Source organism: Amphibalanus amphitrite, unplaced genomic scaffold (assembly GCF_019059575.1).
Source record: "Amphibalanus amphitrite isolate SeventyFive unplaced genomic scaffold, NRLGWU_Aamphi_draft 000283F_arrow, whole genome shotgun sequence".
Classification (NCBI taxonomy): Eukaryota; Metazoa; Arthropoda; class Thecostraca; order Balanomorpha; family Balanidae; genus Amphibalanus; species Amphibalanus amphitrite.
Window position 1 is genome coordinate 594,091 of NW_024881778.1, and position 22,054 is coordinate 616,144.

The window sequence follows — 22,054 nt, forward strand, 5'->3', positions numbered from 1 at the left end:
AGGCCCTCGGGTAACGGCTTGGGGCCCTCGGGCATCGGCCTGCGCCCCCGGGCATTGGCCAGAGGTCCTTGGATATCGGTCTGGGGCCCCTCAAGAGCCGGTGAGGGCCTTCAGAAACTGGTATGGGGCCCTGAGATAACTTTGGGGGCTCTCAGGTGCTGATGCGGGACCCTTAGGCATCGGCCCCAAGATGGGGTTAAGGAGGGCAGGGGGCAGGGGCCCTCAAGAGCCGGTCAGGGCCCTCAGAAACTGGCGTAGATCCCTGAGCTAGCCATGTAGGTACTCAGACACCGGCGTGGGACCTTTAGACATCGACTTGGGGCCCTCGCGCATCGGCCTGGGCCCTCAAGAGCCGATGGGAGCGCTAAAAAATGGCGTGGGTGGGGTTCTGAGATAACCCCTGAGATAACACTAGAACCCGTTCACGCCTTCAGGCACCGGTGCGGGACCATCAGGCTCGCACTGGGGCCCTCGAGAATCGGCTTGGGACACTCAAGCGCCAGGGCCGCATGGGCCCCCACAACGAACTGTGGGTGTGCAAAAATAGGTGTTTGCACACCCTCAGGATTTTCAGGGTGTGCAATTGCACACCCTGCCCCCCGGAATCCGCGGTCCCTGGCCCTCAGGCAGTTTTTGGTCAAGTGCCTAACCATGACACTTTCTCAAATCGTTTTTACGCGGGTTTGAAAATTTGATATTTTTGGTCATACGGCCAAAGTCAACTAAAAAAAAAACTCACCAATATGCACAAAAATTACAGGATATATAGTCCAAAGTTACCTCCATCGAATGGTGGTAGCCTCTATTCATGACACTTCTGCGTTTTTGGTACAGCCGCCACATTGATATTCAAATGCCTATCTCGCTTATGGTAACACTGCCTGACTTAAAGGCCAATAACTCCCAAAGTACATCACCGTTCTTTGTCATCTTTTAATGACACGTTTGCAAGGCCCTAAGGCAGTTTTTGGTGAAGTGCCTACCCATGACGCCTTCTCAAATCGTTTGTACGCGGGTTTGAAAATTTGATATTTTTGGTCATACGGCCAAAGTCAACAAAAAAGAACTCACCAATATGCACAAAAATTACGGCATATATAGTCCAAAGTGACCTCCATCGAATGGTGGTAGTCCCTATTCATGACACTTCTGCGTTTTTGGTACAGCGGCCACATTGATATTCAAATGCCTATCTCGCTAATGTTAACGCTGACTGACTTGGATGGGTATAACTCCAAAAGTACATCTCCGATCTTGTTAAACTTTTAGTGGCACGTTAGCAAGGCCCTAAGGCAGTTTTGGTTAAGTGACTACCCATGACGCCTTCTCAATACTTTTGTACGCGAGTTTCAAAATTTGATTTTTTTGGTGATACGGCCAAAGTCAACAAAAAAGAACTCACCAATATGCACAAAAATTACGGCATATATAGTCCAAAGTGACCTCCATCGAATGGTGGTAGTCTCTATTCATGACACCTCTGCGTTTTTGGTACAGCGGCCACATTGATATTCAAAAGCCTATCTCGCTAATGTTAACACTGACTGACTTGGATGGGTATAACTCCAAAAGTACATCTCCGATCTTGTTAAACTTTTAGTGGCACGTTAGCAAGGCCCTGGGGCAGTTTTTGGTCAAGTGCCTACTCATGACGCCTTCTCAATACTTTTGTACGCGGGTTTGAAAATTTATTTTTTTTGTGATACGACCAAAGTCAACAAAAAAGAACTCACCAATATGCACAAAAATTACGGCATATATAGTCCAAAGTGACCTCCATCGAATGGTGGTAGTCGCTATTATTCATGACACCTCTGCGTTTTTGATACAGCGGCCACATTGATATTCAAATGCCTATCTCGCTAATGTTAACACTGACTGACTTGGATGGGTATAACTCCAAAAGTACATCTCCGATCTTGTTAAACTTTTAGTGGCGCGTTAGCAAGGCCCTGGGGCAGTTTTTGGTCAAGTGCCTACCCATGACGCCTTCTCAATATCACCAAAAAAATCAAATTTTCAAACCCACGTACAAAAGTTTTGAGAAGGCGTCATGGGTAGGCACTTGACCAAAAAACTGCCCCAGGGCCTTGCTAACGTGCCACTAAAAGTTTAACAAGATTGGGGATTTACTTTTGGAGTTATACCCGTCCAAGTCAATCAGCGTTAACATTAGCGAGATAGGCATTTGAATATCAATGTGGCCGCTGTACCAAAAACGCAGAAGTGTCATGAATAGGGACTACCACCATTCGATGGAGGTCACTTTGGACTATATATGCCGTAATTTTTGTGCATATTGGTGAGTTCTTTTTTGTTGACTTTGGCCGTATCACCAAAAAAAATCAAATTTTGAAACCCGCGTACAAACGATTTGAGAAGGCGTCATGGGTGGGCACTTAACCAAAAACTGCCCCAGGGCCTTGCTAACGAGCCACTAAAAGTTTAACAAGATCGGAGTTGTACTTTTGGAGTTATACCCATCCAAGTCAGTCAGCGTTAACATTAGCGAGATAGGCATTTGAATATCAATGTGGCCGCTGTACCAAAAACGCAGAAGTGTCATGAATAGCGACTACCACCATTCGATGGAGGTCACTTTGGACTAAATATGCCGTAATTTTTGTGCATATTGGTGAGTTCTTTTTTGTTGACTTTGGCCGTATCACCAAAAAAATCAAATTTTGAAACCCGCGTACAAACGATTTGAGAAGGCGTCATGGGTGGGCACTTGACCAAAAACTGCCTCAGGGCCTTGCTAACGTGCCACTAAAAGTTTAACAAGATCGGAGTTGTACTTTTGGAGTTATACCCATCCAAGTCAGTCAGCGTTAGCATTAGCGAGATAGGCATTTGAATACCAATGTGGCCGCTGTACCAAAAACGCAGAAGTGTCATGAATAGGGACTACCACCATTCGATGGAGGTCACTTTGGACTATATATGCCGAAATTTTTGTGCATATTGGTGAGTTCTTTTTTGTTGACTTTGGCCGTATCACCAAAAAAATCATATTTTGAAACCCGCGTAAAAAAGTTTTGAGAAGGCGTCATGGGTAGGCACTTGACCAAAAACTGCCCCAGGACCTTGCTAACGTGCCACTTAAAGTTTAACAAGATCGGAGATGTACTTTTGGAGTTATACCCATCCAAGTCAGTCAGCGTTAACATTAGCGAGATAGGCATTTGAATATCCATGTGGCCGCTGTACCAAAAACGCAGAAGTGTCATGAATAGAAACTACCACCATTCGATGGAGGTCACTTTGGACTATATATCCTGTAATTTGTATGCATATTGGTGAGTTCTTTTTTGTTGACTTTGGCCGTATGACCAAAAATATCAAATTTTCAAACCCGCGTACAAACGATTTAAGAAGGCGTCATGGGTAGGCACTTGACCAAAAACTGCCTTAGGGCCTTGCAAACGTGTCATCAAAGGATGAAAGAGAACAGTGATGTACTTTGGGAGTTATTGGCCTTTAAGTCAGGCAGTGTTAACATTAGCGAGATAGGCATTTGAATATCAATGTGGCCGCTGTACCAAAAACGCAGAAGTGTCATGAATAGAGACTACCACCATTCGATGGAGGTCACTTTGTACTATATATCCTGTAATTTTTGTGCATATTGGTGAGTTCTTTTTTGTTGACTTTGGCCTTATGACCAAAAATATCAAATTTTCAAACCCGCGTACAAACGATTTGAGAAGGCGTCATGGGTAGGCACTTGACCAAAAACTGCCCCAGGGCCTTGCAAATGTGTCACCAAAAGATGACAGAGAACGGTGATGTACTTTGGGAGTTATTGGCCTTTAAGTCAGGCAGTGTTAACATTAGCGAGATAGGCATTTGAAAATTGAAAATGGCCCCTGTACCAAAAACGCAGAAGTGTCATGAATAGTGACTACCACCATTCGATGGAGGCTGCTTTGGACTATATATCCTGTAATTTTGGTGTATATTGGTGAGTTTTTGTGATGACCTGCCACTATATGACCTTGAATGACCTTCAAAAGGAAAACAGGTATATCTCGTAAACTATTGAGTGTCATGTATTGGGATATATATTTTCAGAATCAGGGCTTTTCTGGCTACACGATGGTAGCCAAAACTTTGCATTTGGTGAGTTTTTTTGAATGTGCATTTGAAAGTGAATCTGAATATCATAGCACTTGATGCACGTGTGTCAGTCGGCGTCCGGCGCCGTGACCGTGAACTGGGCGGCCGGCAGGACCGGTCCGCGAGGGGGCGGGGCACTCCGGTCCGCCGGTACCGGCACATGTGGGGTAGGTCCGCGCGGGGACTGAGAGGAACGCTTTTCTAGCCATCTGCAATTGTTTTGAGAAATGAGAAGAACGATGAAGATGTCTGGCATGCGAAGAGCATCGAGGTTCGTCAAGTCGTTTCTTTTTCTGGCTGAGGACGAGGAGTCATGTGCTTTGCGTCTCGTGGTCAAATGTTCTGCAATGTTTATGTATCCGACTTGTTTCGCTTACATGCGGCTGCGATCTTTGAGATCGTTCTGCAAGCTTCTGCACTCCTATTTGACACCTTCGATGTTGATCTTGACACAGTCACCCGCGATATGCTAATACGCGTCCGCCGTACTTCAGTCGGGAGCAATTGTGCGTCTCCTATATTTAGCCACCAGTGGTGACAGCCGGCGTGCACGGACGCCTCAGATGGTCTGGGCGTCCTGCATTTATAGTGCGGTTGCGAAATGTACTGGCGGCGGGAGTGGGTGAGTTGCGTAAGTCCCATCCGTTCCGGTTGGCGCCCTCGTGATCAATCATACCGAAGCTGACGGAAAACTGGTAATTAGCATTTAGTGGTGGGCCGTTTATCATCTGTATATCTCCGCGGAGGGAAGGTGTCGGCGTAGTGGGGTGGAATGCGCTGTCGGACGCCGGGGCGACTTCCAGAAACAGGAGGGAATGTTGGAGAATTGGCGTTTGTTATTTTGGGGACGTTATGGTCGAACTCAGTAGATAAAGGTTATGTAACCTCGTTTTGATGAAAAGTGTGACCGGTAACCCTAAACGTAAACTTCTGCTGACAATGCCGAAACAGAATCAAACAAAATGTCGTTGATTTCTTGAAAAACAGTGAAGTTGCTTTTCTGAACACCTTTCGGGGGCTTGAACTACCAAGCCTCACTGTGAACTTTCGAGCTACGACACGCTTTCGAGGGACTCCTCTCCATCTGCTTCATATACCTAAGTGATGCACACTGCACAGGCCACCCATGACCCAGGTCTTTGTAGGGTTAGGAAGACACTTTCCCATACGCCGAGATATCCCTTTAGCATTATCCTAGCCGTGCGGGAAACATTTGCACGTGATCTTTCCTGCACTGTTTTCCGGCACGGGTTGATGACCTACAGTTCTGGTGATTTTTTGATAAAAATCTTAAAAAAGGTGATTTCAATAATTAAATTGTGAGTTTCTGAATAGATATTAAACGACGTATGGGAAATATCTTACTGAACTTGCTCTGGGAAGAAAAATGGAAACCTCGGTCTTCAAAAAATCTCCGGCACTCGGCTACGCCTCGTGCCTACAATTTTTTAAAGACCTCGGTTTCCATTTTTCTTTCCCAGAGCCGTTCAGTAATATATATTCAGATACTCCCCATTGGAAGTGCATCCTAGCTGAATAGCTTTTTAAATCGAGCTTGCTGATTGCTTTTGTGGAGGTGATGACAAAACGGTGTTCAGAGAAGTGCGGATGTGTTTTCTGGTGTCCCGGCTGGTAGCGGCAAAGGCCTGGGTTATTCGTCTGGTGATCGCAGCAGTCCATTGTGGCTGTTTGTTTTGGATTTGGCCGCTCGTGTGAGGCGGTTGGCCTGCAAAAATAGGATGTACGCCAGACGGGCCCCGATCCAGGACTATTGGCACCACTGAGCACGCCTTGTGTCGGAATGTTTGCAGCACTTCGCGCGGCAGCACGCGAGTGCAGATGTTGTGGGCGATAAGACGGCGGCTGGTCGGGTTTTGGCGTCGGCGGACCGGTCCTCTCGGGCACCTGTTGTACGCCGGGCTTGGTCAACGGCTGTGGAACGACGGCGTACATACGAGGAGGCTTCCCGAAATGCGTTGTGTCTGTTTGGTTGCCACGTGCCTTAGGTTTTGCAAAGTACATCCTTTGAGAACGACGTCATTCACCACGGTCATTGTGATGTCGTGTAGAAAAATCGTACCATGCAGCTTTTTGTCCTTATTTTATTGAAAACTTGTTCAGTTAACCACTTAATTGTCCACGTGAACCACGTCTGCTGTTGACATTGTCGTTGCAATCTTTTGTGCATTCGTAGGTACATTACGCTGCTAATGTACCGTGACTCGTGAGGTTGTGTGGAGCAGTTCTTGGCAGCTGGCTGACGATGTCTCTTTCTGTTTTCAGGAGGCAGAAAGTGTTGAAGATGTACGAGTATCAGAAGTTGGCAAAACCGAGCCTGGTAAGTTGAGCAGAAACGAACAACATGTCGCGATTCCCCTTCTTTATCCGTCTCAGTCATGCTAGCGAGTATGAATTTGTTGCTCGTCTTCCAGCACTCCCCACAGTTGAGCTTTGTCGAAGCCTCCACCCATCCCTTCCCTTCGCGGTCCCCTCTGTCAGGTCGTCTGACCGCCCTCGTCATCACACCGTGCACCGCCTGGCCCGTCTCCTCTCACACCCCCTCCCGGCCCCTCCCCGTATCCTGCAGGCGGCCGTGTTTATTATTGGTGGGGCGAGATGGGGGAGTCACGGTGGTCCCCGGCAGACGGGTGGGAGCCTCCGTGGTCCTCAGCAAATCTCAGAGAGCCTTGGTATCCTTAGCCAATATCCGGGAGTGTCGGTGATCTTCTGTGAATGTTCAGGCTTCTAAGTGGTCCTGAGCCGTGAGGGAGCCTCGGTGATCCCCAGTGAATGTCTGGGAGTCTCGATGGTCCTCTGTGAATGTCTTGGAGTCTAGGTGGCCCTCTGTGAATGTCTGGGAGTCTCAGTGGTCCTCTGTGAATGTCTGGGAGTTTCGGTGTTCCCCGTTGAATATCTGGGAGCCACAGTGGTCTCGGAGCTGGGTGGGAGTGGCTGACGCCCCAGGTGGCATCAGCAGCTATTACCGGGGGTGATCTCGAGAGATCCCGAGGGTGGACCCGCTCACTTTAGGAGTGAGAAACGTTCGCCCGTTACCACCGATTGCACACTCAAGTCTGGGATTTTCACACTAGAAATGCGTTATTGGAAACGCCCGAACCAGGAAATCTGTCAACACCACACCCACATTGAGATGAATGTCCCAGGAATTAGATCTCATCCTGCGCTGAGAATCTGCCCACAACGACGGCACCCTGCTCTGAGAGTTCTCCCATTGGACCGTCACTAGGCTGGTCATCGATTCTGCGAGATGACAGACGTTCAGACCAGTGCGGGGCGGTGATGCAAATGTCGGGACCACCGGAGGGATTCCGATAGAATGAGGATGGCGAAGGGCAGTGATAGATAGATCTGTCACTCTGCGGGATTTGTAATTTGGCATCCTGTCTGCCAAAGCTAAGCTATGGTCTCAGCGGGTTAGGGCTTGGTGCGATATAACTCTGAAAGTTTCGATCGGTTTGGGTAAGCTCCGCCTGACCCTCCTATTCCTGCTGCCACGCCTGTGTCATGTCCGTACCACTTCGGAGTTACCATGGAACGCCATGTTGCACTGTTGTGACGGCGTTACTGGCTCGTTACGACCTGCTGCGCTCTGCGCTGTACAGTGTGCACGCTGACCCGTCACCCGTCACGCTGTCTGCTCACACTGTCCCGTCATGCAGTCACATGTGGCAGATAGTTCCGGTGTGGGCGCACTGCCAGCTGTATTGGGGCGGCGTAGGTGCCTTACCACCCCTGGTCCATCCCTGCCTTACCCTTCCCACTGGAAAGCTATACCGAGCTCAATGTCCATACTGCACGACAAGTTCCCCGAGGTCACTGCCCCATAACTCTGTCCACGGAGTTGATAGGGCAACGGGGTCAGTCCTCGCCGGGACCACGCCCCCTTGTACTGATCGTTATCTGTATGGACTGAGGGACGGCTCTGGGAACTGCGTCTGTGCACCGCTGATCTGACTGATATCGCTAAACACGAGGGGAATGGAGCGGGAGTCGTGACAGTACCACAGGGGGCCAGGCTCACTGGAACCGGTGTCCTGATCTGTGGCGGTGAGATCAAAGCCTGTCTGTCGGACAGAGCCCCTGTATGGGTGGAGGGGTGGAGTTATCTGTTATCACTGCCGCAGCGCTCTTCTGCCATGTTCCATTGAACACGGGTACCGGCTGGGTAAACAGATGTTCTGCCCTCCGGTGGCCAGGGCAGGTGCAGCCAGGGATAATGGGAGGATACGTGAGGAGCGCAGACCGTGGGATGGAACTAAAGGTGGAGCTCAGCAAAGCACGGAATGAAAATTGAATAATCTTCATTTACCAAGGACACTTTTTATTTTACGCATCTAACTATCTCCAAGACCCACTCGCAAAATCATGTAAGGTGTACCGTCTGCACTCTCCAGTTTTGATCCCGCTTCACCGCAAGGCGCAAAGCTCTAATGATAAATCAGCCTTGGCTGTACTATAAAAGAGTCATTTGTGAACGCGGGCGTCAGCTGGCGACTGTGCAGTGTGCGTTGTTGTGACAGCTGGACGGCAGTCGTACGGCAGTTGGCAGCGTTGGCAGCGACGGGCGGCAGTTGCGTGCGCCGTGCCGCCGCTGGGCGACTGTTTGCTCGCTCTGTCCAGCGGTTATTTCGACGATACCGTCCTAGAACGGGCTATCTGCGAGGTTGTTTCAAGTTGCATTCTAAATTTGCCGTTAGTTTCCGGATTACTGGTCTATTTGTTCCCGAGATGCTCGCTGGCGCATTAATCGAGTCCAACGAAAGGTTCTGTGGTACGAGTCCAATCTGAGGAGACGGGCACAGCTGACCCGGTGATGAAAATAGCTGGCAGACCGACCGACCAAATTAAAACGCCGCTCTCATTGCATTTATTTTAAACAAGGTTTGGTGAAGCGCCAATAATAGGCACCTGAAGTAACCGCGCAAACTACCTGGCTGACGTTTTATTAACGCTTTATTTTTATTCTTAGGTGTTGTTCTTAGGTGTTGTTTTTATCCGCTGGGACTGAGAGCGTGAGATGATGTTTTTCGTACTCCAGCGTAGATGGGTAGCCATACGGCTTCCACGGTTGACAGTGATGACATCAGTCATCTTTTGCAAGCTCGTTAACCCGCGCCCTGCTGGGGGGGGGTATTTGAACACCCCCCCTTGTGGTTGTTCGCTAATATTTCAAAAACGGCGGCGCGGAGCGCCGCCGTTTTTTGTACACCTTATCATACATCAATTCTACACATGTTGTAAAAATTTCAGACCAAGGTCATTCAAGGTCAGGTCACCAGGTCACTTGAAGTGACCTCACCTCATAAAAAGTTTCAATGTCTGTCATAGCTACACCGAGTGACCGATCGCTTTGAAACTTTCAGCGATTGCTAAGAGCGATAGCATGTACAAAATGTTTATCTCAGATTTTTGATATCGATGACCTAAGGTCAGGTCAATTTTGCGACCTCCCCATTATAAGTCAATGGGAGAAAATTGAAATGCGCCTCTTTTGAATGAAAGACATTATAAACACTCCCAAACACCGAATTACAAGTGGTTTAGACACACTGAACATGAAAATGGTGTCCGTGACCCTTGTTTATGCCCTGAGGTCATCTTAGGTCACGAATAGTATCTAACAGTTTTTCGCAAATAACTTTTGATAGAGGCATGCTAAAGCGATGAAAACACCTTAGATGTGTTCAGCTCGACGATACGGATCGACTGATATGCAACATGACCCTTTCCGGTCAGGTCATGACCTTGACCTGAGGTCAAATTTTCAAGTTGACCTTTCAAGGTCAAGTTATAGTTCATTCGATGCGTCTTGACAAGAGGAACACGATGCCGGTAAAAGTAAGCTCGTACAGGGCTTGGGTCAAAAGTTATTGCAGAAAAACTGTTTCCGAAAAAATCGGCTATTTTTGCAGTTTTTGCCCCCTGCAGGCAAAACCGTTGACGTTAGGTCAAATCTGAGAGAATTACTCAGAAAGGGCGTTAATAGGGCTATCGAATGCGCTTTTCCGCGGCGCTGTAGCTCTATTGGTTCCCGAGTTATGCGTTGGCTTCTTGGAAATTTTCGACATTCGACCTGGAAATCGGCGAAATTTTGCCTTCAATGACCTCTGGTGACCTGACCTTTGACCTGACCAAAAAAATGACCGAAGTGATTTCGTCATTATTTTTGACGCTCTTTCGAACGCCGCCTTCCGCGTATCGCTACGTGGCCCAGGAGCCGAGTTACAAGGGGGGGTGTTCAAACACCCCCCCCCCAGCAGGGCGTGGAAATCCAGGACCCCCAGCCGGGCGCGGGTTAAAGATTTGGGGTGTACGGGGATCAGCCCAAATCTTTAACGAGCTTGCAAAAGATGACTTATGTCATCACTGTCAACCGTGGAAGCCGTATGGCTACCCATCTACGCTGGAGTACGAAAAACATCATCTCACGCTTTATTTTTAAAGTTTTACACGCATACGGATGAAGTACTATTGCAGAAACTCGCTGGCTGTCTTGTGAAGCCTGCCTTTGGGGACACACGGCCACCGTCGGCTCCAATCCGGGCAGTGCTGTGCGTGGTTCCCATTTCCCCGGCCACTGGCTATAATTTGGGGGTGCTGAACGCCGGTATCGATTGCGGTGTGGCTTTCCCGCGCGATCGAGGAAAAATTGGCGGGAACGGAGGACACTGACCCCCGGCGTGCCAGGTGGATTGAAGGGAGGGGGCGACTACTTATTCCGGGAAGACATTCCGAGCCAAGGAAATCAATAGGAGAAAGGCGAATTGACGTTGAGGCTGGCTGTGAGCACTCACCTACCTACCATGTGCCTGTGTTTGTGTTGTTTCCCATCACTCTTGAGCATTGGCATATGTGGTGATGACTTTCGGTTTCGTGTTTATGTTTATCATGAAAACATTGTCATCTCGAGTTACTGCTGTCTCCGTTAGTTAGCTTTGCTGCCTCAAGCGCTGCAGGCCCGCCATGTAAAAACAAATGACCCATCCTTGACGCCTTTTGGATGTGCTGTGTCTGTTCTCTTCAGACGTTTGTAACTCACATATTTTCGGCATACCAGGAGATGAGCAACTTCAGTGACCTGACCCCTCAGTGATCTTAGCAGAACCCGTGACCCCTCAGTGACCTCTTCTGACCCTTCGGTAACCTCCAGCTGGCCCGGTGACCCCTCCCTCAGTCATCACGCCGCCCGGTGACGCCTCGGTGACCTGATGACCCTCAGTGACCTCTCGATGACCCCTATGTGACCTCTCGGTGACCTCTCGGTGACCCTCCCTCAGTCATCACGCCGCCCGGTGACGCCGACGAGCGGAAGTACGCCGCCGAGGAGAAGACGGTCTCCTCCGCCCCGGAGCCGGCCCCGGAGCCGGTGCCGGCGGCGCCGCGGCCCAGCCGACCCGTGGCGCCCATCGCGCCCAAGGACGGCCCGGCCACCGGCCAGGTCACCGTTACCGACCTGGCCAGTCCCATCGAGCAGGAGCGGGAGATCGCGCCCGTCAAACTCGAACACCCCGAGGTGGCCGAACGGGAGGAAAAGCGGCGCTCCATGGTGCTCAGGGAGCTCGGAGACGCCCTGGCTGAGGTGGAGAGGACCCAGCCGCCGCTGGAACGGCCCGACAGGGAACCGACAGGTACGGTATACCAACTGAGTGCAGGGAACCGACAGGTACGGTAAACGGTCACTGGTATATCCCGGGTACTGGTACAGGGAACCGACAGGTACGGTAAACGGTCACTGATATATCCCGGGTACTAGTACAGGGAACCGACAGGTACGGTAAACGGTTACCCGTATATCCCGGGTACTGGTACAGGGAACCGACAGCTATGGTAAACGGTCACTGGTATATCCCGGGTATTGGTACAGGGAACCGACAGCTATGGTAAACGGTCACTGGTATATCCCGGGTATTGGTACAGGGAACCGACAGCTATGGTAAACGGTCACTGGTATATCCCGGGTATTGGTACAGGGAACCGACAGCTATGGTAAACGGTCACTGGTATATCCCGGGTACTGGTACATATCCCGGGTACTGGTACAGGGAACCAACAGGTACGATATTGCTTCTGGATGGACAGGGGAACGGGAGCGGGCTCAGGGCTGTTGGAGGACGCAGAAATATGTAGAACCAGCCCGAAAAGACAAGTGCTACAGAAAGGTGGGATAAGATGGGGGGCGAGGCGTAGTAGCGGCTACACGAACAACTTTGCAATACTATAACATGGAGTGCAGAGTTGAGACATTTACACACTGGCACCATCATAATCACATCCTTCACTTGAAAAAAGTGAACAGAACACCATTCTTGCAATACCTATATGAAGACAAACCAACAACGCACCTGCTGGAATTTAACCGTGCTGCATTTTGTGATCTAGACTTGTTTTACCTCTTACATGTGGATAAACCGCATGAATGGTAGTCAGCTATGCAGTGTTACGCCTTAATTTTCGGACCTTCTAGTGAAGGCTGCGTTCCATAGCAGCAAAATCCACTCTGTGTTCAGCCACTCGTAATAAGCAGACGAAACGTCAGAACAGGTGTTTGCGATATCCTGTCTGGGTATGAGGTAGTGAAACTGCATTTTCTAGAAATGCTATTATTAATAGAAACATGCTGGCACTGTTCTAAACTTTGAAGCCAACAAAAATGCAGAGGAATGCTGTAGGAATGCGATAGGAATGTTAAACGTTAAGGAATGTTTATAACGGCCTCGATGAGCAGTGCTGATTCGCCTCTGTTAGCTGAGTCCACTGTACATTGGTGCGTGCCACTGAAATCACGAGGAAATCGCGTGCAGTAGGTAATCGTCTTTCGTTCCAAGTCAGGCCAGTCTGGAATTCGTTAGCGGCCTTTTGACTGCCTGCCATAGACATATTTTGATTTTTTTCTAGTATAAATTGCATTGCTGGATGGTTGCGATTTAATTGCACATATTTTCACACCAAGACAATATCGCCTAACCACAGAACATGACTAAATTCCAGTGAACATTCCCCGCCGCTGTATACTCCTGTTTAAATCGTGCCGGTCTCGGCGCCACGCGCCGTGCTGTGGGCACGTGTCGGTGCATTAAACTGTGAGCCCTGCCCTCCCTGCCTCGGACTGCAGACGTGAGATTCTCCACATACCAACCCCCGGCACCTCGGCACGCTGGGAGTCGGTATAGAACACGGAGGGCTGGGCGGCGGCGGCTCTGGAGGGATTGTGGACTGGATACAGGGTCTTACCGGGAGGGATTGTGGACTGGATACAGGGTCTTACCGGCGCCGAATTCGGTGACCGGGCGGGAGATGCGGTGTCTTATTGAAATTATTAGTTATGAACCTTCTGCTGCACAGGGGTGCTGTCCAAGCGCAATGTAACGTCTCCCGTGATGGCTCCTTGAGTCACCATCAAATAATATTTGATTTAGATAAAATTCAAAGTAGGGCAGCAGGCATTTGAACGTTTCGCTCGTAGCAGGGAATAAGACATACGCACATATACACACCCAGCTGTGTATCTTCCTCCTTCACACACGCACACACTATACACATTACACACATACACCGTGCACATGTGTACTTACATACACTCGCCCTGAATGGGCCGTCGACTGTTAGCATGTTAGTCTGGGAGGGCGGGACAGGGGGAGGGAGAGCCTGTTAGTTTGATGAGGAGGACCTCTGTGAGTCTGGGAGGGCGGGGAGAAGGGACGGGGGCGTACCGTTGTAGGCCTGGTAGGGCGGGGCCACCAGACTGTAAGTAGACCCTCCAAATACACGTCCGCTCCACACCAGGTCTGTGGGTCACCCGCCGTTGACCCAGCCGTCAGCGCCCCTGGCTGTGAGCCGCCCGTGTGTGAAGGCGGCGCCGCTGCCTGTTCAAACCCTCTGCGATAGCAGCACGGATGTTTGCGCCCGGCCGCTGCTCCAATCCTGGACTGGGGTGTTGTCCCGGTGCCAATAGATTAACGCCTGCTGGGTGGCGCCCCAACCGCCGCACGCTTTGATGTGGGAGTTGATTCATATGCGTGTGCGCAAATGAAAAGCGTTGTAATGTCTTATGTTTACCCTTTACGCTATATGATTTGTTAGCAGTTGGGTGTTGTTGCAGTTGCCTATTGTTAATTGTTGTCTTCTCCAGTGTAGCTCCGTGTTTTGTTGGCATGACTTTTTTCGTTGTGTATTACTTGTTGCTTGCTTACGTTGCCTGTTATTTGCGACAATATTACCCTCCTTCGTTCTATTTGCTCAAGCCGCTAGGAAGAGCCCTGATACCCGGGTATTACATGTGTTTATGAATAGGATGTAATCGATCTCGCGGCCGGCTAAGCTGGCGTCAGTAATTTGATTGCCAATCTGAGCTGGTGAGCCGATTTGGCGGATTTGCCGGTAGTCTGTGTCCTAATATAGGCCCCTGTGATGCGATTGCCGATTACATGCGTTCAGTTAGGACGTGCAGAACGGAACGGATTTACAGGATCTGTATGCTATCTATTTCGTTGTATGTTGCGCTCATTGTCAAGTCCGCTGCTGTTTATGTTGTTGGTACTTGGTTCTGCTTCTTGATTTTGCTTTATCTGATTGGACTGCTTATTGTTTTTGTTGTTGCATTTGTGTTTTAACGTGACTAGCTGAGCTTTTCTTTTGAATTGTTTTTTGTTCGCATAGATGGTTTGTCTACAGACCGCCCTGACACGTTCTTCTCTGCTGGCCAGCTAATCGCTGCAGTGTGTCTGTCTCATTCACATTACCCAGGTTCAGCACTGTACTGTAGCTTTTTCAGGTGCCACCAGCCCAGCAGAACCCAGCAGGCCCACCCTTCCCCTACCAATGGCCACGACCCCCCGTCAGTTACCTCCTCAGTGGCTGTGACCGCTCAGCGACCCCCCCCCCCTAGTGACTGCCCCCCCCCCCCAGTGACTGACCGCTCCCCAGGTCTCAGGACTGTCGGACTGACCTCCCCGTGTCTCCCTGTTTCAGACGAGCCCGTTGTCGAGGAGCCGGTCATGGTCTCAGAAAAGAAGGGTCTCAAGTCACCGGTCACGCCCGCAATGATTGTCCCCACGGCTGCCGTGCGCACCCACACCGCACCCGGTATGTACCCATTCAGCACCCACACTGCACCCGGTATGTACCCATTCAGCACCCGATATGTGCCCATTCGGCACCCCGATCGGTAGCAGTGTGCACTGTGCACCTTGGTAGAGCAAAACACCCCAGCGCACATCTTCGTTTCTGAGAACCCTTTGCAAACCACACCCGTGCCACTACGTGTCATGTGTCCTGTTGCACCCTTCAGCTCCAAGTTCCCCTCGTTTGGTCTACGCCCACACGCGTCCCCCAGCCGAGGCTGGTGTCTTCTGTTTATGGGCGACTCCAGTACTTCTACAAACGCTGACGAAATGGCACTCAGCCTTAAACACAGATGTTGAAGTGTTGTACGCTGGTGACCGGTGTCGGTACTCTGTACCGTTCTGTGGAGCTGATTGAACCATTGTGTGGACTGTGCACGGCAGGGTGTCCCTCCGTGAAGTTAGGTGTCCCGCTGTGTAGAGCCCACTCAGCCTGGTCGGTGCACAGACGTCTTGGTCTGGAGATTGTGTTGAAAAAACCGACACATAAACTCTCCTTTTCGGACATTCCAGTGTGCATTCGCTAATTGTGTTGCACAGGCTTTTCTTTAGTTGGCTCCGCTTATTTTCTTTCCCTGTTGTCCTACATTTTTTTTCCTTCAAATTTCTATGCTTTTGGGCACTTGGTATATTTTTATGCAATATTGTTGTCATATTTTGTCCCAGAAGGCCAGAAAGAATTACTTTTCCCGAATATTTGCCCGTGTTTTGAAGTAAAGCGAGAAATTGTCCCCAATAAACTTAGAATGCTCGGCAATAGACGATGTCGTCTCTCGTTGCACCGTGCTGGTCCATTTCACACGGCTCACAGGCAGTTTTTCACCGGTGGGAAGTGCGACCATTATGCCAAATTACCGTGATCATAACGCGTCGGCTCGGAACTTTGCACAACTCGCTCTGTGAATGTGATTCCAGCTGTGTGGACATCGTGAATAATGCCGCCGCTTGTTGTCGGTTTACACGGCTGTTTGTGGTGTTTTTCACCATCGGTTTCACGGTTTCTGTGGTGCAGTGACTGCCTCAACTATTCGGTCTTCTATGTGTGTCACGGTGTGAAATGACCTCTCCTACCACATAAATCTCGGGTGATTGGTACTTGTTTCCATGACACTTTCCAATACGTGTATGCCATTATCCACATTTAAACCTAGCACAGGTGGCGGGCTCATAACTACATCCGCCAGCTCGTTTAGTTCGACCCTTTACTGCTGACCCACTCTGGGCCACCCGCTGTCACCGTTCCCAATCGGTCGCTGTACCCTTATGCTAACGGCACCATCCCCAGCTACCCTACCGTTCTTACTTTGTATGAGTTCAGTGGCCGGGAGAGCAATCGACAAATGGGGCTAATTACAAATAATTTTGCGTTGCTGCTTTCACTATGATTTTCAAAATCTTAGAATTCAAAAAAAAAAAACAAAAAAAAAAACAATACGGCATTGTTATGTTGATTGTTCTGTTGAAAGTATTGATATCCTATCTGGAAGTTAATTGTTAAACTTATCTCGCACCTCTTCTTGTCGATTGTTTCTCTCCCTCCCTGGCCGCTCTCCCCGCCTCTCTCTCTCTCTCTCTCTCTCTCTCTCTCTCTCTCTCTCTCTCTCTCTCTCTCTCTCTCTCTCTCTCTCTCCCTCTCTCTCTCCCTCTCTCTCTCTCTCTCTCGCTCTCTCTCTCTCTCTCTCTCTCTCTCTCTCTCTCTCTCTCTCTCTCTCTCTCTGTCCCGCTCTCTCCCTCTCTCTCTCTCTCTCTCTCTCTCTCTCTCTCTCTCTCTCTCTCTCTCTCTCTCTCTGTCCCGCTCTCTCCCCCATCACTCTGACTGCTGTCCCCCCGCACAGGTGTCTCTGAGGCCCGCGAGCTGCCCCGCGCCCCCACTCCCCCCTCCACCCCCACGGAGCTGGAGCCGCCGCAGCCAGGTACGACCCCCCCCCCCCCTCCGCCTGAGGCCACCGGTCACGTGACCGACCCACCCCCCGTTGCTGTGTATACGGGCGGATGGAGCTTGGACTGCAGTGGTAGCCGGGGGTCCGCTGAATGCAAAACGGCTGGCGGTGATTGGTTTGTCGAATAATCCATAAATTTGCTAAAATCATTTTGCCAAAAAAGAAATGGTCAAGTCAAGTTTTCAGGTAAGCAAATCTATCAGATTTAACGCACGCACTACAGGATAATTAAATCGTTTCGAAATTCCAGCTAGATGGAAATGGCGAAAAAAGAAACTATCACATAATCACTAGCAAATCACATTCACTATCGCATAAATGACCTCATGTTTTGCTGCCAGCCGTCTTCTATTCGCCTCACCTCCGGTTTGGGTGTTCCCTTCTTCCGGCTTGGTGTTCCCTTCCTCCTTTACTTGGTGGCATGACTGTTGGGTGTTCCCTGTTTGGGTATGTTTGTCGGTGTCCGGCGAGGGCATGCTTCTGTATTTCCGGTATATTCAGAGGGGTGTGTGTCGTGTCGACTGGCCTGCCTGTGTGTGTTGTTTTATTCAGAGCTCAGCTCCCCAGCCGCCTGGGAGCTGCCTTCTTCATGTTTGGAATGTTTGTCTAAGAGGTATTTGGTGCTAAATCGATGTCTGTTTTGTGTTTGTGGTAGGCGTATGCCAAGGATCAGTGTTGGGTTGTATTTCTGTTGATAAATGTCTTATGAATGATAATTTTGTCGTATGATTGACATATCCTAATGTATGTGATGATCGGGGTAAACATGTGGGAATGTACTGGGTGAATATTGCATCAATGAGATTTGTGAGAGTAAGAAAATAATAATAGCATCCTCGTTAGATAGAAATTTGTTACCGTCTCGGACAGTTTAAGTTTGTCTTATTTTTCTCACGTAGTAGCCGTTTCACCTACTGTAGGTACCACCTATTAATTGTTAAAATAGGCATTCGTGCCGTATACTAGACAGTAGATAGCTAGCTGTTGGTTACGGAGCGAGCGAAGCGAGCGTAGTCTTTCCTTAGATTAAAGGTAGTGTGCCACCTTTGAAAGATTTCCCATTTTATTTTTCCTAGGATAAGAAGCTTCTGTTTTTTACCTAATATCGCAAAAAAAAAATCAAAAATGGGCCTGGAATAGTGCCTTTTTCGCCTAAAAGTTTTTCGGTTTTTAGATATGTATAACAACTGTAGTGGGCTCACCTGCAAACAGGCGTCGGGCAACAATCGCGAATGCGGCGCACTTGTGACAATAAGCAAAGGTCATTATAGTGTTACGACCATACGACGTACGGGAATGAGTTATCAGCTGTCTAATCGTAGACAACACAATGTCGAGCCTTAAACTGTTAGCCCGTATTGGTATTGTTTCTTTTATTTGGCTGTCGAACATTATTTATGGTTTGAAATATGATTTTATGTAAAATAATTGATATGAAAAAGCCGTCTTATAAGTTATGACCCCATTTCACCACACGCAAGTGGCAGAAATGACAATGATCAGCTGACGCATTTTTCTTGGCCGAAGTCAGAGCGCGCGGCCCGACGCACCACGCGTATTTGGAAATTCCGACCTCGACGAGCATCAGAAGCCACCTAACAGGCGTGTTCGAAACCGCAGGAGATGATGATGAACGGGTTTATCGAAACTTGATTGGATGAGCATATCGGTAATAGCGATTTCAGTGTGTGCATTTATTGTTCATAGTGGTGTGAAATGTGGTTGGGGTACGACCGACAACCCGTCGGGGCGAATTTCGCACTGGGGTACTCAAAATTTGAAGAATTTAAGACGTTTCCATGAGTTTTGAAGGTATGGATAAGTTCTAAAAATCCGGTTCTCCTTATCTGGGCCATTAACTCCATACGGTCCAAGAAAGCTGGCACACTACCTTTAACGGAAATTTCTGAGTATGAGCGGCCGGCCGGCCCCGTGGTCACGCTTTTGCGAGGCTTATATCTCAGCAACCACTTGACCGATTTACACGCTGCAATTTTTGTAGGGTAGCTTCATTCCTTCTACCAAGTATTGGACCATTCCCGATGCATGTGGGTGACCCCTTATGCACGTGCCACGTGCAAAACGAAGAGGTGTCCGTTTTGTAATTGTTGCAATATCTCGGTAACTGCTTGGCCGATTGCGCTGAAAGTTGGCATGTAGGTAGGCACCCACTATGCACTGCATATCCATGTGCCAGAGTTGGGGCGCTGCTGCACGTGCGCACGTGCAGGGGTCGTTTCCAGATCTCGAGAACGGCTCCACCGATTGCGCTCAAATTTGGTACACAGTTAGGGACCCGTTAGTAGGGTGCCGTGCGCAAGTCAGTTGGGACCCATTTTGCACGTGCGCACGTGCAGGGTGCCGCTTCCAGATCTCGAGAACGGCTGGGCCGATTGTGCCCAAATTTGGCACATCGCTAGAGACCGGTTAGTAGGGTGCCGTGCACAAGTCAGTTGGAGGTACCCCCTCACAATTTCGCACGTGCAAGGCCCACCCTCTCGCTCGCTCCGTTAGTCGCCCCAAAAGGCGTTATACTGGTTTAATATTTATAATGTATCTAGTGTAGTTTATCTTAGTTATGTATAGTAGGTAGCTCCTTAGCCAAGCTGGCTGACCTGTTCTAACTAAATGTTGCTATTTTACTGCAGTGCCATCGTTGTATGATTTTTTTTTATTACATGTCTGTACTGTGTCTGTTTGATTGTTCTGTTCAATGTTTCTTTGGACGGCTCCTTCCTTCATTCTCTACCAAAGTCACTCGAGTAACAGTTTCTTTAACATGGCTCTGCTATTTGTCGGCTGTCTTAACACCTAACAAGACTGTGTTGCTCAATTTTCTGCTTTTCGACTAACAATATTTTTCTGTAGTTTTCTCTGGCCTGGCTATATGTATCTGAGGGCATATTATGTGAAACGCTGATTAAACCTGGCCTCTACTTGCGTTTTCGCCTCCGTTTAGACGGTTAGATACATGATTTGTCCAGCAATCCCGTTCCTCTCCTATTGATGACAATGAGCCGTAATGGGTCGAGAATGCGTCGATTGTAGGTAGTTATTTTGCTATCCTTAATGTCGTCATCCGACTAGAATAGAGGTCATTGTCTTCACGCTAGATCAACTGCTGAAATCAAAGACATAGCGTGTTAAGTGCCGCTTATTTGGAGGCGACAGATCGTTAGACAACACTACACTGCAGCTCTGTCAGCGCCTGGCCCGGATCCTCCATCCAGTGCTCACCCAGTACTGCAGTTACGTAACCGTCCAGGCATGGGTGGAGCTTTTCCAGGAAAGTTGGTGGGGCAAAAAGTTGTCAAACCTACAATGTCCGATTGTTAAGTTAGATAAAATTCAACAATGAATCAATTCTTTTCATTACAGAGATAATATTTTGCATTACACAGACATTTCAAAGCTCCTCAATGCGAAAAACATAGGTTTGCTAAGCAGTAAAGTCCTGCAAATCGGCTTAAGTTGGTGGGGCAAAACGCTTATTGGTGGGGCAAAATGGCAAGTTGGTGGGGCAGGCGCCCCACCAAGTGAATAGGAAGCTCCACCCTTGTGTCCAGGGTTCCCCGCAGGTTCCAGTGTCCTCTGTAGCTATAATTTACCGGTGTCGTCAGTAAAAACCACCGATCATCCGCCCAACAGTCGATGATGGGCCTACCTTCAATATGGCTTTCCCTATGGCTTGGTCCCAGTGGGCCTGCGACAAACTGCTGCTGTTCGATTCTCCTCGAACGTCCTGTCATTGAAATTTGGTGTAGGATAGGTCACCATGACATTTCACATAAAACGCAGCTGATGAAAGTATGAACGGGAACTTACAGGCCAAAGATATTTTACAGAAAACCTTCCCTGATAGTGCTGTAACCATCGTCGGACACAAAGCTATTCAGCACATTTGTTAACCATTGTTTTCTTAACTGTTCTCTCTGATGGTTGTTTTATATTTACCGTACTGACGACTGTTTCCATTTCGTGTCTCCAGATGGCAGTAAAACCACCGTAATGCAACAAACGAGCGATACCGTCACCGAAGACGGTCGATTGGTGCAAAAATCGACCACCATCACCACAACCAGTGTCGGAGGTAAGGATCTTAGGCAGCACAAAATAGACAGTTGTAGGCAGCAGAGAGTAGGCGGGGGTGTTAGGAAGGACTGGGCAGGGTTAGTCGCGCCGGGTCACCGACTGGGCGTTACGTGAGAGACCGGGAATGAATTTCCATTATGTCTTTTTCTTTGCTGTTTTTTTAGATCCTTCAAAACACATAGATCCTTCTTAGAGGCCGTTTTCACGTGTAGTTCGTTTTGTACCGCACATTTCGGGGTTCAAGCTTTTTTTAAGTTTCACATTTTTTAACCAACCTCCTCATTTCGTGTTAAGTTTGTCATTATAAGACTGACTTCCTTTCCCCACGCAGACGGGACCATATATTTGAACCGGACCCCAGTGGGGGACATATACATAGACTCCCTGGTAGGCCTCCGTGTTATTCTGCTGTGGTAGCGTGGGCGGCTGGAACGAAATGTGATCGGTCTCAGCCATATTTTGACTGCTCCGACCTGAGTAATGGAAGCGCTGACCTCGTTAAAACGGCCGAGGAGCAGTTCACAGTAATGGTTTGACATTCGTTAATGACAGCTCTTCCGGGCTAGGTGTCTGTAACCATCGGCTGAGATATGACATGATTCTTCTCTTGCTTCCCCCCTGACCCTGCCCCCATTCGTCCTCCCGCCCCCGCCCCCTCTGCCGCCCACTCTAACCCCCTCTCCCTCTCTGTGTTTCAGAAACCTCCGACCTTGTCGAGCGCCTCACTTCTGAAGGTACGTCGGGCTCTGCCCCACTCTCTCC

General features: G+C 49.1%; 1 protein-coding gene across 1 annotated transcript in view; it reads left to right on the forward strand.

Moving 5' to 3' along the window:
* The window catches only part of LOC122387345 (ankyrin-2-like), a 337,978-nt gene that overhangs the window by 212,296 nt on the left and 103,628 nt on the right, over positions 1–22,054 (forward strand). The window contains exons 37-42 of the mRNA XM_043377461.1: positions 6,403–6,457; positions 11,418–11,768; positions 15,109–15,222; positions 17,096–17,173; positions 21,189–21,290; positions 21,991–22,026. Coding sequence (XP_043233396.1) covers positions 6,403–6,457; positions 11,418–11,768; positions 15,109–15,222; positions 17,096–17,173; positions 21,189–21,290; positions 21,991–22,026 — 736 coding nt within the window. The remainder of the gene's footprint in view (positions 1–6,402; positions 6,458–11,417; positions 11,769–15,108; positions 15,223–17,095; positions 17,174–21,188; positions 21,291–21,990; positions 22,027–22,054) is intronic.